Raw genomic sequence first — 21,962 nt, 5'->3', positions numbered from 1 at the left:
CACCAGGGTGTTCTCTCCTTCTGTCTCCCTCTTTCTGTCAAAGCCCTGGTGGATAGGTGTAATTTTACAATGGCATGTCTACTCAGGGCCAGTACAGCCTTCATTTACTGAGTGAAATCTTGGCCCAACCAAGCCCAACCAGTGCGAATTTTGCCATTGTTTTCTGTCTGGCAAGAATTTCAATCACAATGTTTATTCATGTGCATTGCTTGCCTGAAAAATCATGCCTAAAGACACCAAGCAAACTACATAAAATCTTTGTACACTATAATATAGTAGGATCTGCCTTCTTAATTCATATGTTTAGGTGTGGATATATAGGTAGTATTTATAACCAGTATTCATAATACACCCTTGTGTATAAAGCCCACAGAAAGACTATATGCCATGTAAGTCTTCAAAACAGTGTTTAAGTGGGATCTACACTGGGCATTTCATGTAATATTCATTATATGGCTGAACTTTTTTTTACAGGTATTTGATTTTACAATAGGAATTATAATATTTGCTTTACATTTAGCTAGTGATCAAATGTAATATTTCATTTCTTTTGTACACATATCCTTCAGAGGGACAGGAAATAGGACTTAAGAAAATAGATCAGACAAATAGTTCTGCCGGGAATCCTGCCTATGTCTAATACATTGATACTACAAAGGAAAGAAATTACAAAGTAATCAAGAAGAGTACCTTAGCTGACCCCAATTCTCAGTCTGTTGCAGAGGAAAAGAGGGCCCCTCTTATTCAGTACCCTAGTACCCTGCACCAGAATGGTTTGGCTGGATAAAAACAACTGAAATTACACGTTGTTCACATTAAGTATACATAGTCATACAAATTGCCCATCTATAGTGAAGATAAAAGTGCCTTAACAAGTTATTTTGCCAAACATGCAATGAATCAAAAGGAAAGAAAAACTGAAAGAGACAGTTCAGCCAGTACCTTATAACTTCGACACACAGTCCATAATGGCGGTCATTAATTCCCTGGTGGGCTTCATTCCCTTTAACATAAACATCCTGTGACAAATTTGAAGCCTCTGTAATTATTTAGGAATACTGTATGTAGACCTGCTTAACAGGATATTTACATTTGATTTAATTTAAATAGTGGAGTGTCAGGAAAAATAAGCAGGAAAAGAAAGACTGGCTCAGAACTAACCACTTTTCTGCAAAACTGGAGGTTTGTTAAGAGCAAATGCCAGGCAAGGAAAAGGTGGAAGAAGATAGAATTCCACCCTGTGACAGGTGAATGCACGAGGCTTAAGAAATGAGAGGATCCATCCAGAGAGACCAGAAGGGGCACAAGTACAGTTAACCCCATGACTGTGACGGATTCAAACCCTGATTCTTTGCACAAAGTCCAGGTAAAACAGAATAGTACAAATAGACCAGAGCAAGGCATGGGATTGAGAGTGGGGCAGGACTGAAACCAGAAGTGAAAGGTGTTTGAGGTGCAAGAATTGTGAGCTTCCCATTTGAGAAAGACAAGAGATGGTGCAGAATGTGTGGTTTGATTAGAACAGCCTTTGACTTTCAGGTCTAAAGTGTTCATGTAAGAATCAATGTGAACACAGTGGTGGGCGCTGGGCAGGGCTGTCCTCCTGTACTGATGGGCAACATTGTGCCAGGCTGCCTGGCTCCCAACATCAGCTTCCCCCTCCTGGGCACTCTGGCACCTGCTGCCCCACTCCAAGCTCTGTGCCAAGCATCAGCTGTGGACCCCCAGTCCTCAAGTAGCAACTGTTACCCAAGTGTTAGAGCACAGATGGTATCACATTACAGTGTTGCCTGGGTTGGGAGCTCTCAACAACAGGAAACCACAGCTCGGATAACTTGGACTCAAAAGTTACTTGAACTCCTTTTAATGGGGGAAAGAAAAAGTAGTAACAGCACCTCTTGTTATCCAGACAGTCTTTTCCTTTTCCCTTCTGCTTTCAGTATGCCAACCGACAGGAATTACTGCTTTGACTTACCTTCTTTGTATGCTTGGGACATTTTCAAAGTTTCCCACCATTGCCTCAGTAGCCCTGGCAGTGGGCACCCAAGTGCTTTCATCATTCTTAGCATGGAGTCGTACTGCAACATTTGATGAAGCAAGCACTCTGTTTACAAAAGCTTATGCTATACATCTACAATTTAGTTAGCCAACAAAGTGTAAATCTACCTGGATTTCTGCTTGACTTCAGACTAACATGGCTAACTACCTCTGTGCCTTATTGAGAGCCAGTTTAACAGCAATGTTAAAAATGCCAGCTGGCTGGATTGCAACATGGCTGGCATCAACAGAACTACCTTGGGGTCAACTACACAGAGCACTTTTTTGTCCTTGATGACGCCTCTTCACCTTCCTGTGTGCGCTCCCTTTCCTGTTGAGTGGAGACAGACACCCCCTTTGTAAAGCGCTTGGAAATGGATGGAGGAAATACTGTGCTCATGATGCTTAAGACAGATGCTCAAGGTACTGTTTACCTCTGGATAGCTGGAAGATTAGAGGCTTGTCTTAAAGTACTGAAAGCTCAACCAGTGAAAAACAAATGTTGAAATGAAACGGGGAAAAAGAAGTGAGAGCCATGCACATCAGTATGTTTCTAAGGAGTGAGCTCTAAGGAAAAGCCAGCATCTGGTTTTGATGCTAACACTGCCTTAGCAAACAGACCACTAAAAATGTAGTGAGCTCAGTGGAAAAGTAAAATCAGATTTAAAAATGGGTAGGGGAGTGGAGGAAAGATCGCTGGCCAAGCCAATCCAAGCCGCAGAGCAGGAATACATGGATGACAGAGCCTCAGGTAGTAGCCATATTGGTCTAGAGCAGTGGTGTCCAACATTTTTTAATGTGGGGCTGGATCATGAACTTTTTATCACCCAGTGGGCCAGCAAGCCATATTCAAAAACCTCACAGGAAGCAGCATCACATCAGGAAGTGATGTCACGTGACCTTTGACACCAATGAAGTTGCAGAAAGTGACAATGAAATGGGTCTGGAAATGTGGTTTAAAATCCAAAATAAAAACAATATAAAAGCAACAATGAAATAATACCAAACACTTGACTAAAATAAACACTTTTGCAAAGTGCATAATGAAAGAAGCATAATGCAAGTCGACAGATCAAATGTGGAAAAGATATCAGCCAGAGTGGAAACTAATCAAAGGTGGAGGGATGTGTCTCGGCAGGAGACACCTGCGCAGCGCTTTGCAGCCTCCGCCACTTGCTGCTTTGCAGGGGGCAGGCGAGTGGGAAGGGAGGAGGGAGCGGAGGCTCCTCAGTGCATCTGAGAGGCTGTGAGAGAGACTCGTGGCTCAGGTGGGCAAGGCCACAGCTGCAACCAGGCACGGAGCGGAGCGGGGCAGGGAGAGCCACTGCCACGCGCGGGAGACCCAGTCCAGGCTCCTCCTCGTCCTCTTGGCCCCAGCCTCCCCGGGATGTGCGGGAAAGGTGCCCTCCACTCTGCCACCGCCCGCCTCTCTGCCCCGGCGGCCATGTATGCCCATACCGTGCCCCCGCTCCTGCCTTGGCCCCATGCAGCTCCGCAGCTGTGCCCCGGCCCCGTGCCACTGCCTCCACCTGCTTGCAAGGATGCCCGGTATGTCATCTGGGCACCAGAGAACACGTGTGCCCGGGCCCCGCCATGGGGCACTGCTCCATTAGGAAGCTGCTGAGGGGTTGGGGGAGGGACAAGGGGTGGGAACCAAAGTAAACAGTGTTCATTTTCCTTTCCCATCGCAGCACCTCGGGCCTCAGAAAATGGCTTGGCAGGCCGCATGGCAGCCCATGGGCCGTATGTTGGACAAGCCAGGTCTAGAGCAAAAGGCAATCAGGACTCCTAGTAGAGATGATATTTTTTATCAGCCCAAGATTTTTGCCAAAAAAAAATAAAAAAATTTGGCTCTATACCAGCCATGAACTGCCTGCCCAGAGCACTTTTTCATCTATTGACACCTCTGTGAAATCCTCTGAAATATGAACATTCATTTCTACCCAGAACTTTTACAATCTTTTCTGCCATGCCTGATGGAGGGTGTTTGTGCCCGAAAGCTTGCAATTAACGGGAATTTTTTTTTTAATTTATTTTTTGTTGCAAAACTCTTGCTGGTCTAATAAGAGAGCATCACCTCTACCAGGAGTCGTGATTGACTGACAGAGCCACGCTTCTCCCGGCGGCGGGGCGGGGCCTGCGGCGCAGCATGGCTTTCAGGTGCCTGTCAAAGCCGCTGCCAGGGCACAGCTGCTCCGCTCATTAAGTCGAGACGCGCGCGGGGGCACCGAGCCAGCGCCACAGCATGGGAACAAATATGCATCCTTGCAGGGAGCAGAGCTGTCGAGGACCTCACGTAAGTTAGAGCTTGCATCAAGAGAGCCTTTGTTTCTGGAGCTGCACGCAGGGAGGGGGGAGAGGTTAGAGGCGAAAGAGAATCGAGCATTTCTTTTAGATGTGGTTTTATTTTAGGTGCCGTTTGCACGGCCCGAGTGGGTGGCACGGATGCCGGGTGCCTCCTGCCTTTCCAAGCCGGTGCGTGGGAACCCAGGGATCTCCTTTGCATTTGAACGGGGGCTGAAAGCGTGTGCCGGGGCTTGTCCTGCGACGCGGGGTGCGGGTGCTTGGTCGGGTTCACACTTTCCTCCCCCATGCGAGGCAGGGCCATGTGTACCCAAACAAAAGGGAAGCCCACTGGGGAGACGCCGTACTGCTCTGTAGTGCAAAGTAGTGGGATCCAAAGCAGCCAGCATACTCGGTTGCTTCCCCCCCTCCCGGTTAGCGTCTGCTCTGATTTGACTCGCTTATGTAGTTCTTTGGCTGCTCCGTGGCATGGGTTTCTTCGCTTCCTCGGCGGATCCAGCACGGGTTGCTGGAGTAAATTAATTCCTGCCCTGCAGGAAGGGGGGAGTCACGCAGTCATTCATCTCCTTTGTTAATTGTGCCGGGTAATGTGAGCCTCATTGTGACGTGTGGAGCGCGGGGAGCCGAGTGGAAGCTGGCCGTTCTTTTGTCCAAAGGCGTTGCCATTTGTCATTCATAGGCGTAGCGCAGGGAAATAAATCTTCCGGGGGAATCCTGTTATGAAATGTTTGCATGGAGATCTGAGAGGGAGGAGGGTTGCACTCGGGGGAAACTGAGGAAGCAGGTGATCCAGAGTTGAATGCTGACTGTGCTAAAGAGAGAGGAGCCCCCCGGGCACCTCGGCAGCACCAGGGTTTTACCCCTGAATTTTGGTCAGACTTTGGTGGCGCTTCACAGAAAAGTCACTTATCTTCCCCATGCCTCAGTTTCTTCATTGGTTGTACTGGGGCAATGGTGCCTACCTCACAAGATGCTGGGAAGCACAAGGCGACTTGTTTGTTGAGCACAGTGACATCCTTGGAAGGAAGGCGCTGTGCTAGTGTAGGGTAGTACTCCTGCTCCACAGCCTATATTTCTATCTGTTTACTCTCTAGCCAGATCTGGCAGCCTTGCTGAAGCTGACACTGATGGTTATCGTGTGACTTATCTCTGCACTTGGGCAGAAAAGATTTAAGCTGAGCTATTTTGTTCCAGGCACAGTTGACATCTTATGATGATGATAGTTATAATTGTTTTCATTGAAGACCCACTCAAATGAGGGCTGCATGGTGCTGAGTGTTGCACAAGCATGGTAGTAGCAGGCAGCACCTGCCCTGAGGAACTTCCCATGTAAACAGACAAAACAGACATGAGTAGGAACAAAACAGGCAAGCACCAGGATCTGTGCGGTGGTAACAATAACATGTTAATTCCACAGTTGGGTTTTTTTAGGTGGGTTTGGTTAGGAGGGTATCTGCTAAATTAAAAAAGGAAGGAAATACTGAAGGGAAGAGGGCAGATTAAAATAGGGAGAGGGGGAAGAGAGGCAGATGTGGGGAAGCAGAGAAGAGATTGAGGGGGAGAACTGGAACAATCAGCCTCTCAGCCAGGGGCCTTGCACTTTTGCAGACTCCAGGGGAGGCGCTACCATTGCACCCCCGTCCACACTTTGACGGTGGATACTAGTGCTTCCACAGAATCCTACAGTGGGAGGGATCTTGAGTCATCAGGCCTGAACCCCTGCATGAAGGCAGGATGTGCTGTTCCTGTACCCCAGGCAGATACCTCTCCAGATGAGTGCTCTGCTGCTGTATTTATTTATTAGATTTATATTTCACTCTATCCAGAAAGCTTAAAGCAGCTTGCAATAAATAAACTACTTACAAAGGATTTCCCAAACAACTCAAATCCTGAAAACTTCAACACCTCCCCCACCAGCCACCACTTCTCTTCCCAGACCCCCACACAAACAAACCCTCTCGAGTCTCAACCAGACCTCTGAACCACCACTTGCATCGAGTTAAAAGAAGTGTTTTTTTCCACCCAACCACCACTCCCCACCTGCACAGTTGTGCTGCCCTGCCTCACCCCCAAGTGAAGTCCCCCTATCCTCCCCCAATGTCCCCTCCAGGTTTGCACCCCCTCTCCTACAGAGGGGCTGTGGATCTCAACCCCCTCCCCAGAAGCCACAGCTAACTTCTCCACCTGCTCCCAACAAACAGAGACCCCCCCCCCCCAACAAAAAACAAAAAAAAAGAAAAAGAAAAAGGAAACACCTCAGTCAGGGGTACCCACTGGCTTTGTAGGGCCTGGAAGCTGACAGGGGCTTTCTCCATCGTTAAATGGGGACAATGGTGAGGCTGGGCCCCATGAAGGGAGAGAATGATTGTAGCAGTTCTTCAGCCCAGGGAAGCCTGCTGGCTTCTTCTTTTTTTCCATCACAGACTGCGCTGTGTAAACTTCTTGAACTGCTGTGGATGTTCCTACATTTTGTGCCACTGGGGATGCCCCGGAACAGCCTCATCAATACATTCTTGTGCTCGGTGAATGGCAGTGGGTGGGTGGGGTTTGACAGGACTGTGGCATGAGGGACAGAGCTTCCCAGACTCAAACATTCAACTAATGTTGCCCAGTTCTCACCCACCACAACCTGATGTTGAATATTCTCACAATCGGGAAGTGGTCTGTCTGCTGAGTGTACGTTCCAGGATCCGTCTGGTCGGTTTTTCTCACAGGGCTCCTGCCCTTTACACCATCCATACACCAGCCAGATAGGAATAGGTGTATTAATAGTGCAAGTGGACCCTGAGGCCAGCTAGCTCTTCCGTGCTGCTCTTAGTATTAGGCTGGCCTTGAGACCAAGTCAGTAATAGGTCCACAAGGCCCGGCTTGCGCACACTACAGTGCCCAGGTCCGCCTCTCAGGAAAACTAAATACATTTTTGTATTCTATCCTAAATCGATAAAGTTTGTACCCTGCTCTGGGTTGGTACTGATTAATTAGTTTGGGCATCTCCCTGACTGACCCAGCCACGTAATCCAGGTGTGGGGCTAGACCAATCCTTAAACAATCAATTAAAGAAAAAACAAATTTCCAATTTTCCTTGCTCGATCAATTCTCAAGTGTTTTCTTTTGATGCAGGGTCTTTAAGTCCATGCCCCGTTATGAAAACACAAAGTCTTTAGCAAAATGGCAATTAACTTTTTAAAGAAAACAAGGTGACAGGGCTTCGCCACGCCCAGGTCCCCAGGCTCCTGCAGATGCCTGACTTGCATGCATTGTTCCTGGTGTCTTGGTGCCTCCGATCACACAACACCTCTCGCTTTGTGACTGGGATTGGAGGCTAGCTGGAGACCCCTCTGAGTCTCCAGGCTGTGGAGACAGTACTGCTTGCCTCTGGCTTTGGAGCCTCCTGTGGTTTTCGCTCGGCAGGCTCTGCTTCCCTCCTCCAAGCAGCTCTGCTTTTCCTTTTCTGCTCTTGCCAGATCGGGGCGGGGGGGCATCACTTCCGGTGCACCACCTGACCTGCATGGCGCAGGTGCTGATACATTGCTGCAGCAGCTCCACTTGCCCCTCTGTCGTTTTTCTGCTCTGTACCTGAAGATAAATGCTGCCTATCTTTTGCCTTTGGGCCTTCATGGGGAATCTTCTCCTTTTCACCACATATCCATCCCCTCAAGATGCCGCTAGGCACCTGTTTTTCATTTTCTGGCGTGGTGAAAGTCAAGGGTTGAGACTCGCCGATCTACAAAACATTCACTGGGGATAGCCTCTCTTCCAAGTGGCACTGTGAGAGGAAATTAGCTACCATGTTCTCTCTGTCAGGCCTATATTCAATATTAAACTGAAATGGTTGGAGTGGCAATGCCCAAGGGGTTATGTACACATTATCCATTTGGTCCGTCTTTAGATGTTGTTCCTACCCTTTGGAGTAGATAATATCATCTAGGTACACTGATACATACTGCTGATGGGGAGTCAGGAGCCAGTCAATGAGCCGTTGGAACGTCACGGCTGCCCATGAAGGCCAAATGGCATGCACTTAAATTCATACGGACTGCGTGGAGTACCAAAAGCTATCTCTGCCTGGTCTTCCCTTCTTAAAGGGACCTGCCGGTAGCCCTTAATTAGATCAAAGGTTGAAATAAACTTGGCTTGCCCAACCTTTTCCAGGAGCTCACTGATGTGCGGCATTGGAAAGGCGTCGAACTGGGATATGACATTAAGTTTCCAGAAATAGACACAGAGATGCCAAGTCCTGTCTGGCTTGGGGACAGCTATGATAGGGCTCCGCCAAGGACTCTGCGATTCGGTAATTACCCCCTGCTGTAACGTCTTGTGTATTTCAGCCAGCATGTGTTGAAACCTATGTTAAGGGATCCTCCTTCACTTTTCCTTATAATCTTCCCTTTACGCATAATATTTCTATGGCTTATGCCCTCAGTGCGACCAGGGACTTCACTGAACACATCCTGGAAATCTTCCACCAGCTCCCTCATCTGCCCATTGGCTTTTGGTAAGTTGAAGCCCTAGAAGTATTCCCAAGCCTGCTGCCTGTCCCACCCCATCTCCCTTTGTCTAAGACATTTTTTCTTGAGGCTGGGGTCGCTAACAGCCCGTCTGGTTTGTGCCACAACTCGAGTAGATTGGCATGATAAACCTGTCTCTCTTTCTTATACCCAGGCAGAATACCTCATAGTCTACAGGTCCAGCCTTCCTGACTATTTCAGAAAGGTTAGGGTTAGGGAGGAGGCTAGATCAAGGCCCCCACAGTGAAGGACAGTGCTGCAGAGGCAGGAGCAGGGGTAAGTTGAGCGGGGCCCCGACAGGGTGGGACTTATCTGGTGGAGAGGCGTGCCCCCAAATAATTTTTTCTCCCTCTGCCTCGATCTTCTACCCCCCACTCCAACCCCCACAGACTTACCTGCTGGGCAGGAGGTGGTGTGGTGGCAGCTGCACATGGTAGATTCTGGGTTGCTTTTAAATGCCAAAGGTGATCTCCTACTTAAAAAAGTTGGAGACCACTCGTCTACACCTTGACCACACACTTCCACTCACATACTTGAAACCCAGAAGGCCAGTCCAAGAACACTCCTATAAAGCTACTCGTAAGATGGCTCTGGAGCCAGCTCACCAGTGTATTTGTGGGTTGGATCATGGAAATGGGTGATATGAATGAGGGCATGCTTGGGAACATCCTGACCAGGACATACGGCTGCTGTGGTATAAATGTGCCAATAATTATTCTGTCACTTGCGCACATGAACTAGGCACCAAGAAAAATCTTGGTTCATATTGTCCAATACATGGTCTCTAAAAGAGGCCAACAAAAGGTGCTTAAGAAGAAGGAACATAAATAAGGTAGCAGTTAGAAGTGAAAACCTGCCCCGCAAGAGGGATTTGTTTGTGCACTGAAAGTTAAGCATGTATCCAGGTATCTTACTGAATTAGTGAAAAAGTTCTCTGCCTCTTCTACCACAATATAATTTTTATATTTTAGCTCATTTCTTACACACTGTAAAAAGAAATGAGCCTGTAATAAAAACCAGAATGAGGTAAAGCCTGTAGTCTGTATCACCAGTGATATGGCAGGTCTTGAATTTTTTTCCTCTGCTCCATTGTATTAGTAGAATTTTTTTGCTCACAGAGCTCGTGGCTATAGCATTTGAAGTTTAAGCTCAGAAATTTTGTTCAGGTGCCAGGTGACCTGTGCTTGGAGCAGTCTTGAGGGGCTTGAGGGCTGCATCTAGTTCTTTTAGATGGCAAGATAGTCACAGGAATGCCCAGTGTTCTGTGGCAGGAGTAGGATTAACAGAGAACAGTGTAGATGCTTAGAGCATTCCCAGCCCCCTAGGGGAAAAAAATGCCACCTTTTGAAACATTATACAGGTTCTAACAGGACTAAAGTCCATGTCCCAGCACCTGTTCTCACATCAGAGCCAGTACATCTTGGGTGCACACTGTCAGGGCCTATAATAGGACTCAAAATCAGTGGCAGTGGCAGTCCCTTGATATGAAGATGACCATCTTCCAGTAGATAGGGAAGTCATTGGTGAGTCCAGAGATGACTGAGGAGGCCAGTCCAAGATCTGTATGTTTGACTGCAGATATGTCATACAGGTCTAAAAGGAAAGAGTGGATCCAGATGTCAGGTCACAGCTTTCTCTTGGTCTCTTTCACCTATTTGTCTCCAGTCAAATGAGTTTGCTCAGAATGGCTGATGCCTTGTCATATTTCATGGTGCCACTGGAGACACTTCAGTGCTTGAGTCACTCAGGTATTGATTGGCATTCAAAGTGTCCTTGAATCTCTTCTCTTGCCCATCTCTGGAGTGGTGACCACTGTACAGTGTACATAAGACCTGTTTCAGGAGCTGGTTGTCAGACATCTTTAATGGAGGTTGTACCATATAAATATGGTTTCAGTGCTGGGGGGTTTTCCTTGAGCCAGAGTGCTGAAGTTAATTTTTCTGTTCTTCAATTGATAAGAAAGATTTTCTGAAAATGTTGCTGCTGGTAACATTCCAAGGCTTTCAGGTATGTCCAGCATCTTGTCCCGGTTCCATACCCATACAGTAGGGTAGGGATGACAACTGCCTGGTAGATGAGAAGTTTGGTTTAGGTCCTGATGTCATGATCATTAAAGACACAATTTTGGAGACTTCCAAAGGCAGCACTGACAGATTTTATCCAGTACTGAGTATCATAATCTATGTTTACTTTTTGGGAAAAGTGATTACCTAGGTAGGGGAGATGCTCAACAATCTCCAAGGATTGCCCTCTAACTAATGTGTGGAGGAGCAGCTGGATGGACTAACAGTAAACTCAAGACATAGTACCAGAAGAAACCCTGTGATTCCATGGAGCCCAGTTCCTTGCAACCACCTCATTGTCATCCTTCTTCTACACAGGGGTGAATGTGAGCATTCTATACCTACTGTTGCAATCATTCTGTTTGAGATCTACTAAACAGACCTTGAACTTTTCTTGTTAAAATGTGGAAAGTCATAGCATCATTGAACTATAGGTTTGGAAGGAACCTCAAGAGTTATATGGTTCAACCCCTATGCTTAAAGCATCTCTGACCAATACCTATCCAACCTCCTCTTGAAAACCTCCAATGAAAGAGATTCCACAGCTCCCCTGTGCAGTCTGTTCCATTGCCTTATTGTTCTAACAGTAAAGAATTTTTTTTTTTCCCCTGAGATCTAATCTAAATTTATCTTGCTACAATTTAAGCCATTGCTTTTCTCTCTTGAACAGAGTTCAGGATGTGGAGTTGTTCTCCCTCGTCTTTGACAGCCTTTCAGATATCTGAAGACTACCATAATGTCCACCCCCCATCCCTGCCCTCCTGTCATTTACTTTACTTACTCAACCTTTCTTTGTACAGTTTGCTTTCCAACACCTTTGTTATTTTTGTCACTCATGTCTGAACTCTGTCTAACTTCTTCACCTCTTTTATAAAATGTGGAGCTCAGAAATGAATATAATACTCTAGATGAGACCTGAGCAGCACTAAATAGGGTGCTATTACCCTATTACCACCTAGGTCTTATACCTAATACACCTGTTGATGCATCCCAAAAAAATCACTTTTTTATTTTTTTTTTTTGCACCAGCATAACTTTGCTGATTCATGTGGAGTATGTGATCCAACAAAAACCCTAAATCCTTTTGAGTAGTGTCACCACCCAGCCAGTTATCATCCATTCTGTGTTTGTGCTTCTGATTATTCTGCTCTTGGTGTAGCATCTTACCTTTGTCTGCATGGAACTTCATTCTGTTGTCCCCAGCCCAGCTTTCCAATCTGTCAAGATTCTTCTATACTAGACAATTGCCCATTAAGAATGACCGGGGGGTGGGGAGGGATGGAGTGCCACCAACTAATGCCCCATGCTTCTGCTGTTCTGCTTCTTGCTGGCCTCGGCTCCCCCACCCTCTGTCCAGTCCTCAGTGCAGCCTCGGAATCATGGCAGCGCTCTCCCATGCTTGGAGCACTCTGATTGGCTGTTTCTGTCAGCCAATTGGAGTGTAAATAAAGTGTTACGGACATACAGACAGACATAGGCTTTTATAATATTACAATTCTATTCCAATCCTCCAATGTTTTGGCAACCCTTTTCAGTTTCATGTTGTCTGCAAAGTTCAGGGGCCTTTTGGAAATCCCATTTAATGTGACACAGACTTTGACAGAAAGGGCTCCAGTAAGAAATCTTCACAGCTGATACAGCTGGTATAATCTAATGCTTTGGGAATTTGAAAGTAAAATACAATCATTTTTAAACATGTGTTTATCACTATGAGGTTATTCAACTTGCCAAATGTTGGAGTAAATTACCTTATAACCTAACAGTGCTTTCAAGACCGGATCCATTTTCCATTGGAGAGAATTCACTTTATTTTGTGAGAGTTGGATTGTCCCTATGAGCCAAATTGTGATAATGAATTACTGGCCCTTGTTGGGAGTGACTAGGAACTGTTCTGTCCCTCCTACTCTGTATGGCCACCCATTAGAAAAATGCAGTATTAGCTCTACTTTGCAACCAGTGTTAGAGTAGCTGAGAAAAATTTGGTCATTCATAGGCCCATAAACACATGGATACAATGCAGATTTACACACTTTCATGAGTGGCACCCAGCAAAAGAAAGTTGTCTCCAGTGCCAGTTAAGAAGATGTGGCCATGTAGTACACAGGTTTGCTAATTGTTATATTTAGGGAATATCCTGCAAGCAGCGCAGAATCTACAATATGTTGACTGACATGGAGAAATAATACTAATAAATGAGACTATAATTTTAAAGAAATTAATAGAAGCTAAGCAGATTCTGAGAAAGGCACTCAAGATCTAATCCTGCTTTGTCAATTGAAAACACGTGTATAATAACTAGGGTTATGCAAAGCTTTGGCAGCCGATTCGATTTGGAGGAGTTTCGCAGATACATTTCTGAATTGACTAGGAAGACCCGTTAAAAGGGCTGAATCAATTCAGAAGCCTCTGAATCAATTTGGCACCGATTTGGAGATTCGGCCATAGACTAAACAGGCAGCAGTCCTTAACCACACTGGACATAGCTGCCAGGGCCGTACCTAGGTGGGGGCCAATTGGGGCAACTGCCCCAGGCCCCATGCTTTGGGGAGCCCTGCGGAGCTAGGCAGAGTGGCAGCTCCACGTCCAGCCGCTTGCTACCCCCACCCCACTGCTGACACCACTGTTGCCAATAGCGGTGGCAGCTTCTTCAGATCCGGGGGCTTGGCCCCGCATAGGCTGATTTGACCTGGGCCCCGCACCCTGCTCGAGTCAGCTCTGACAGCTTCCTCCAGCTGGTAAGTCTGTTGTGTTGGGCAGATAGGGAGGGTGGGGGGGACAGATCAACTCAGGGAGGGGGGCTTCTGCCACTGCACGCCATCAGTCTGGGAGGGCATTGGAGCGGGCATGTGCCCCCGAACCTGCGCAGGGCCAGGCTATGCTCCAGAAGGCTAGCCCCACTGCTAGGCTGTGCTCCACAGGGCAGGTGGAGCCAGGGCTGCACTCCAGGCAGCTAGCCCCAGTTTGCCCACCACGCAGAGCGCAGTGGAGCGGGGCTATGAGGGGGCTGCAGCCACCCTAACATTCCCCATAGTCCCTGCCACCAGCCCCTCCCCAATCCGGGTGCACACGCCCACCCCCATGCCCTGCCGCAGCAGGGGTGTGGCAGGACGAAGCCGCAGCTTGTCTGGGAGGTGCAGGGAGACTGGAGCAGTTTCCGCTGTCATGTGCCACTTGTCCAAAGCAGCGCATTGGTACTGTACCACGCCTCCCTGCCCTGGCTGAGGGAGTGGCAGGAGGGCATAGTCCCCATTCCCAGTACCTTCTGCCCATCCAGAGCCCAGCCCAGCCCAGCCTGCCCCGCACAGATCTGGGGGAACACGCCCACTCCCATGCCCTCCCGGACCAATGGCGAGAGCCACCAGAGGAGCCACCAGAAGAGCAGCTCCCGGACCAGCGGCGCATCGTGGCGCGTAGTGGCAGGAGCTGCCCTCCCCGAGTCCTGTGCCCCCCTGCCCTGGCTGTGCAGCTTGCTTCAGCCCCAATCCCTCTCTTGCTGTGGGGGCATTGATCTGCCCCCCCCCGGCCCCTTCCCTTCCCCCTCCGCCCACCACAACAGACTTACCAGCTGGAGGCAGCTGTGTCCAGCGTGGTCGAGGACTGCTGCCTGTTTAGTCTATGGCTGAATCTCCTAACTGGCACCAAATCTCTGGATCTGAATCGGCTGAATCGAATTGGGACAGCAATTCAAATCCCTGAATTGAATCACTGGATTCCGCTGATTTGGAGGGACAAATCCAAAGCAAATACTTGCTGCTTCACACAGGCCTAATAATAACAACATTCTTTTGAAACCAACATTTTTTTGAAAATGCTTCAGTGTTTTTTTTACCTTTAAAAATGGTTCTAGTTGCCTTTGGGCTCTCTCTCACTTTAGGTGCTACAGTAGCAGTGTTTATATTTTTCTAGCCTCTAAAAGCCCCAAACAAAATGGGCCCCCATTTTGCTTCATGCTGTGAAAACATAAAAGAAATCATCTTAAGTCTCTCCCCCCCACCACCGTCCCCCCATCAATGGTACAATTCCTGTTAAAGTTAGCTGTGGACAGGACTTTACCTATTATGCAAAGTATTCCCTACACTTTTGGAGGAATTAAAGTTGTAGACAGAGAGGAGAGTAGGAACAGACACAAGGAGAGGAAGCGACTTGTCCAAGGTCACTCCACAGGACAGAGACAGAGCCAGAAACAGATCCTGAATCTGATTCCCTGCCCAGCGCCCTGCCTACTTGTACATCAAAATGAACCACAGGATATCAGTTAGACTTCAAGGTGCATGGCAGAAAACTAACATTAATGGCACTGCAGATACTTGGCTCCAGGCTGAAACGTGAAATGGGGCAGCAGTTTTAACAGCTCTACAGCTTTACTTGTCGTAAGTTTTCAGGAGGTTTCCATCTACCCTTTACACTCAGTTTATGTACTGAGCTATTTCTGCCCAAGGGGTTTGGTACATAATTCAGAAATCCATCCTCCCTTTGTCCAGACCTGTTGGTATTATGTTTGGACGCATGCATCTTGACGCTGTCAGGTAGTTTGGAGGGAGAGGGGATAGGAGGGATTAATTTATTCTTACTAGAAGTATTTAATATCAGTGAGAAAATATAAATTTCATGTTTTTTCATCCTTTTAAGAAAAAATTGTAGAGTTAACTTCTTTCTAAATAAGTTAATTCTAAATAAGGCTAATTAAAATTTGGGAAAAGTCTTAATAATATATAAAGAATGGCTAATACATAACTAATTTCAGACGTTTCCTCATTTAGAGAGAGAAAATATTTTGTGTGTGTGCACGATGAAAACATTTCTAAATAAATTTTATCCAACAATTGCACAAAGGCCAGAAAGCACTTGTGACAGACACAGAAAATATATCAAATTTGAACTTAGAGTTAATTATGTTGTTCAGTGACTAGTTGCTCTACATCACCTCTCAGATTTCCAAAAAAAGGTTTTAAAATCATAGGAAGCAGAGGAAATGCAGAGAGAAAGGGGGAAAGCATTTTGCTCCTTTTTTCTGGGAGTTTCCAACAAATCCTACCTCACCAAGCAAACCAATCACAAGGTATTCTTGTAACCATGTGATCAGTAGCAGTCATACTTCACAAAACATTAAATTTCACTGAGCCAGTTTGGATAGTTTCCAACTCCATGGCTGTTCAAGGAATTATTCAACATAGCATTTTGAAATGTAAATGAAAGCTAAAATACCAGTTGGATATATATTTCTTTATCAAACTTTTCACAAAATCTACAAACATTAAGAAATTAGTCTGATTTGTTTTTAATTCTGGATCATCTACTCCATATCCTCCTGTTAAACACTGTTTTTATTCAAAGGTCTAATGAAATAAAAATTACATCAAATAAACTATCCTAAATGATTAAAAGTTTAATATGAAAAACAGACAATATCTTTTTTCAATGATTCTTCATGCAACAATTTCTCCAGTTATATTTTGTCAGACAACACTATCATATTCTGCCTTTCATTAAGTTGGAAAAGCTTATCTTTGAGAATTGTATTTTTATTGTAAATCCCCTCTCTAAATGAGGTGATTTTTTACTACACTTTAAAATCTGAAACTTCACAGTTTATAAATGATGAGGCTACAAAACTGTTGCATCCGGTCTTGGTAACATGCATTTATAATTTTCATTTGGCTGTGGTATTCTACTTCCTGAGCCAAGTAATTTAGGCAAAACATTAAAAATGGGTCAATTCCACCCTTACAAGTTTGCAATTTTATCTTTTAAACATTGTCTTGCAATATTTTATTTCACTATTGTATCTTTAATTTATAAAAAATCAGAATGTCTTTTAAAGATTGAGGGAGGTACTGGGGTTTATAGCAGCTATATTACACTAACTATGCAATGTAAAGATTAATTTAGGCAAAGGTAAATTTATTCTTTGGTCTTCTTAACTGAGATGGTAAATTAAATGGAGAAAAGTAATTGCCTTGCAGACAGTTCTATAAATTGTCAATACAAGAGTAAAGCTGTTCATGCATGTTGATTCTGCAACAGGATTTATTTAACAGTCAAAAAAGCCTCTGAGCTTGGTGGTTTGCCATAGGTTGGCTGTACAGTGCTGCCCAGAGCTTGGTGCCCCGTTATTTTTTCTTTTTTTAGGATTGACTACTCATGTTGTTCCTTTTGGAATACTTCAGTGTAAAGTTATCCTTAAGCATGTATAGATAAACATTATTGCTTAGGATAGTGTTTCCCCTTTTCAAGACAATAATGACACATCTTTGTTTCACACTAATAGGTATGTTCAGTTCTCCTAATACCTTTGTTAGTGCTACTCATTATTTATGATCCCTGTGGAAAATGTATTAGAAAATTAGGATGTTAAAGGGCAAGGAGAACAGGGTTGCTAACCCAAGAAAAAACACTATTCTACTGACAATCAGCAAACATTTTACTTACAACAGCTTTTTTACTGACACCAACATGATTGTTGCTGAAGTATTACTTAACTGTAGTAATGGTTTTACATCTTGTTGCCTCCCATCCCAAGGGTCCTCTACTCACCCTCACATCCAACTGGTTTACTATATGCTTGTGTATGTTTCTAAGTGCTTCATAATTTCTAAGGTCTTTTTTTGGTATTACTAAAATGTGCCAAAAAGATAGCAGTGCAAGATACTTACTGCCAAAGCAGTTAGGATAAATGAAAACCTGAATACATTTTACCGGTATCTGCTGGGTGCATCTACATGTGCGCTTTACTGCAGAGTACGCTAATTAGCTCTGCAGTAAAATATCATGGTCTACACGTGTGCTGGTATTAGGGCACAGTACTATCTTACAGCAGAGTCATTTACGGCACTGAAATGCATGTGCATAGATGGTGACCGGGTGGGGGCCAGACTCCTGTCTTATTATTCTTATATATTCCTAATTACTTGATACTCCTAATTATTTGAATGAAATATATTCCATACCTTCCATTCTGAAGGAGTTACTGGTTTATCTTAAAAGGGAGCAGTTTATGGAAGAAGTAAAAAGCATTATTAAGCCAGAGCCAGAATAGTTTAAACTGTGCCCACAATTTGTTACATATACATTTATCAATGTTGTACTATTAAACTCTCAAATTTGGATTTGGTGTAAAAATAAAGCTGAAGAAAAACCATGGCCAATTTATCCATAAAATTATATGGACCTAAACAGAATTCAGGCCTAGGGTGATTTATCTATAAATCAGTATAAAATTTGCCTGAAACATATTCTTGCTTGTTTTGGGAAGGTGGAAGAGGATTTTGGGACTACATAGGTTTATTGGGAAAGGGATGGTAGTCTTGCAAGTATTGCACGAATAGCTTTACTACACATCCTTCAGAAAGCCATTAACATCTTTTCTCTGTGGTTTATACCAATTACATATCTGTCTTACATAGTGCCACAAATAAAATAGCTGCACTGATGACTTAGAAAAAATAACTTTTTTCTGATGGCACTTTTTAGAGAAACTTGGAACAATTTCAACTAGGTCTCTACAGTTCTGGTTTACCGCAGTTACTCAAATCCAAGATTATTTTGAATTTAAGAGACCCTCTCTCCCACTAATAATTAGTACCTGTCTAACCTATAGGCAACTCAGGGAGGGGGGGGCACGTGCACACCCCTGAGATTGCCCGCAGAAGCCAGCGGTGGTGGCCAGTTGCTGCTCGCCACCCCCTCGCTGCCAACACTGCTGGAGGCATCTGCAGGCAGTCGCCACTCGCCACCCCCTACCCCTTGCCGCTGCCATCTGCGGGTGGTCTCCGCTCGCTCCCCTGCCATTGCTGCTGCCGCTGGCATCTGTGGGTGGTCCCCACTTGCTGCCAATGCTGCCCCCTAAAAAATGGTGCCCCCCTAGTATCGGGAGGCACCAGTCATTCATGGTCTAACCTATTCCTATGAATACACAAACATCTACAAGACATATTGCCCCAAAATACCAAGAACACCCTAACCTGCCACAGGTAAAGCAGAAGAAAGGCACTATCAATGTCCTGCTGCTGTAAGGACAGGAAGCAGTTATTTAAAATACACTTGAGAGAACCAAGGAAGGCGACCATGACCCTGCTAAAGAGGAAGGCAAAAGTCCCCACAGTCTATGCCAGTCTGATCATGGGGTAAAATTCCTTCCTAATCCCAAATGTGGCAATCAGTTTGAGCCTGTGAGGAGGGGAAAGACTTCTAACCAGGAACCTCTGGGTTTTACTCCCAGCAGAAGCATCAGCACACCCCTGCCAATATCTACAGCCTTGGCTGCAGCCAATACCCAAAACCCAAAAGGAAGGGGAAAAAAATCTCCCCGAAAAAACCCTGACACCTGTAACAAGAGAAGCAGGATAGCAAACATAACTCTACATATCACACACCCTAACTAGAGAGCCAGAACTCTTCTTTCATCCTATCCCCTCCATAAACTTACCCTAATTCCCTTCCTTGAATCTTTTTTCATTACTAAGCTGGCTGCAGAGCTCTGCTTCGTTTTCCTGCTGCTGAGCATGGGCTTCTCCAATACCCACCTCTTCTGGGCTACTGAGCATTTTTCAGAATCTCCCAAAGATCACTTGTGGATAAGGAGAGCCCTAGGTTTCCAACTGCTGCTCTTTACAGTACACTCCAGGCACAGCTACTTCTAGAGCATCCCTGATCTATACTTATCCAATCTGTTCTTGAAAACCTCCAATGAAGGAGATTCCACAGCCTCTCCAGGCAGCCTATTCCATTTCCTCCCTGTGAAAAAGTTTTTTCCTGAGATCCAATCTAAACTTATTTTGCTGCAATTTCATACCATTGCTATGTCTTACACTGTGGTTTCTTTCTCTGTCACATATCCCTTGTATTCTTTATGCATTTGTCAAACAGAACTTGTTTAGAAATGTATTAACTACACAAACTATATCCTTTCTAAAAATGAAATGTAAGTAGGGTAATATAGATTTGCTCATACTTCTCCTTCCCCTCTGGCATTAAGAAACTGTACAGTTGTTTAATGGACTTTATTTAGAATTATTCCAACTGCAAAAGTTCCTCAAATGAGGAAAAGGCATCAATCCACAGTGTATTCCATTTACATACATATCCTCAGGACTTAATAAAAAAGGCTATTTGCTTACTTAGAGTATGCAGTCATTCAAATTTAGTATAGACGATGTTGATTATATACACAGTGCTATAAGTACTATGGTATTAGCCCTAAAACTAGTAAGCTTTTGCCTTTGGAGGCCCTGAAAATTACAGGATCAGGTCAGCTTCACAACAGCTGCTAGAAGCTTTCAGGAGTTATGGAAACCCTGTCTTCAGAGGTTTTACCAAGTGGCTGGATAAGGATGTATGTGGAGCTAGAACACTAGTGATCAACTTTCAGCCTTGCAAGCAGGATGAATTGCACAGAGCAAGTCTCCAGGCTGGATTCCTTGGGGTGTTGGTGCACAAAGTTGGGTCCCGTGTGCCCAGATCAGGCCCCATGTTGCCCTAATTGGGTTCTGCACAGCCTCAGGTCAGGTCCACACTTCCTGGATTGGGTCCCACGTGCCTGGATCAGGCCCTGCACAGCCAGATCGGACCCCATGTCACCTGGATCAGGCCCTGTGCCTGGATTGGGTCTCATGCCATCCTGATTGGATCCTCTGCTACCTCATCCCAGCCCCACACTGCTGGGTTCAGGCCCTGTGTTCCAGATTGGGCCCCAGAGACCCAGATCAGATTGCAGAGGTTTGGATAAGATCTGGCATGCCCAGATTGAGCCCTGTGCTGCTTCTGCACAGTCCTGTGCATCTGGATTGGACTCTGTCCTACCCTAACCATAATGTACCTGACAGTATTTAAGAGACATGCTATCCAGTCTACCAGGGTCCCCATGGATTTGGAAATCTGTCAGGAGGGGAGTGGCAGTTAATGCTATTCCACTCCCCAGCTGCCAAAATTTTGGACCTGTGGGGAGCCCAGCAGACCAAATGACACAGCTCCAAGGGCCAGATCTGGTCCTTTGGCTGGGGCTGAGCACTCCTGATTTAGAAACATGCATTGTGCATCTGTGTGGGGGTTAAGTTAGATAACCCTTGAGTTCCCTTCCAGTTCTGTGAGTCTCTTTAAGGCTTGAAAATGAAGCTGGACAGTTTCAGGGATGCTATTAGAACACTTGTGAAGGTGGAATTGTAGCAATCCTGATACATCACAGGATCATAGGAAAGTAGGTTTGGAAAGGACTTCACAAGGTCATCTAGTCCAGCCCCCTGATCAAGGCAGGATCATCCCTGACAAAATGATCCCAGCCAAGTGTCTGTCTAACCTGCTCTTAGAAACTTCCAAGGACGGAGATTCCATAATTTCTCTAGGTATCCTGTTCCACTGCCTTGCCACTGTATTGAAAGTTCCTCTTAATCAGGGCAAAACCTGAGGCCACAGCAGGCCCTGAAGCCAAGGGGCCCCCTGCAGCTGTGAACACTGCCATTCTGCGTTGCCGCCACTGCCGGCTTCACGTCCAGCCCTCACCCTTCCCCACCACCACCTTCTTGTAGCATGCTTTTAACTTATTGTAGCCTTTAATTACCTCCTTCAGATGGCCCAGCCCTCCTGAGCAGCCTGTGTTTTGTGTTACCACCTGCTGCTGGGCTGTAGTCTCTGGCTCCAGCAGCCTGCTAAAGCCTGTTCCACCCAGTCAAAATCCCCAGCCTTGGCTGCAGCCCAATGCTTCTGAGGAAGGCTTTAAAAAACTCCTGATGCAGGTAAGAGGAAAAATTCTCTCCTGGCCCCATGTGGCAACCAGAAAGGCTCACAAGCATGGGAAGTACCCAGAGTAGAGCATAGGCCTACACCTAGCTTATCCTTGACTAATGCCTGTTCAGCCTATTCTTGAACACCTCCAGTGATTGAGATTCCACAATTTCTGTAGGCAGTCCTATTCTACTGCGCCCCCCCCCCCCAACAGTGAAGAATTTTTTTCTGGTATCCAATCCTTTTTAAGGGCCCTTTTCGCAAGCTGCCTATTTCCTTCAACATGCCTATTTCCATCAACCTCTCCTCATGTGACTTGTCTTGCAAGCTCTTT

General features: G+C 45.7%; 1 protein-coding gene across 5 annotated transcripts in view; it reads left to right on the top strand.

Moving 5' to 3' along the window:
* Nucleotides 1-4,219: 4,219 nt before the first annotated feature.
* Nucleotides 4,220-21,962, top strand: part of GNE (glucosamine (UDP-N-acetyl)-2-epimerase/N-acetylmannosamine kinase) — an 82,853-nt gene continuing 65,110 nt past the window's right edge. For 3 of the 5 annotated variants that reach the window (XM_019490761.2, XM_014610334.3, XM_019490760.2), the window contains exons 1-2: nucleotides 4,220-4,333; nucleotides 8,765-8,836. Coding sequence is in view for 1 of the 5 variants with exons in the window: in XM_019490759.2 (XP_019346304.1) it covers nucleotides 4,283-4,333 (51 nt within the window). In the remaining 4 variants the exon portion in view is untranslated. The remainder of the gene's footprint in view (nucleotides 4,334-8,764; nucleotides 8,837-21,962) is intronic. The other 2 variants (XM_019490759.2, XM_019490758.2) reach the window with 1 other exon arrangement.

The sequence above is a fragment of the Alligator mississippiensis genome, chromosome 3, assembly GCF_030867095.1.
Source record: "Alligator mississippiensis isolate rAllMis1 chromosome 3, rAllMis1, whole genome shotgun sequence".
In the NCBI taxonomy this organism is placed as follows: Eukaryota; Metazoa; Chordata; order Crocodylia; family Alligatoridae; genus Alligator; species Alligator mississippiensis.
Note: the sequence above shows the minus strand (reverse complement) of the source record. Positions and strands in the feature narration are given on the sequence as shown.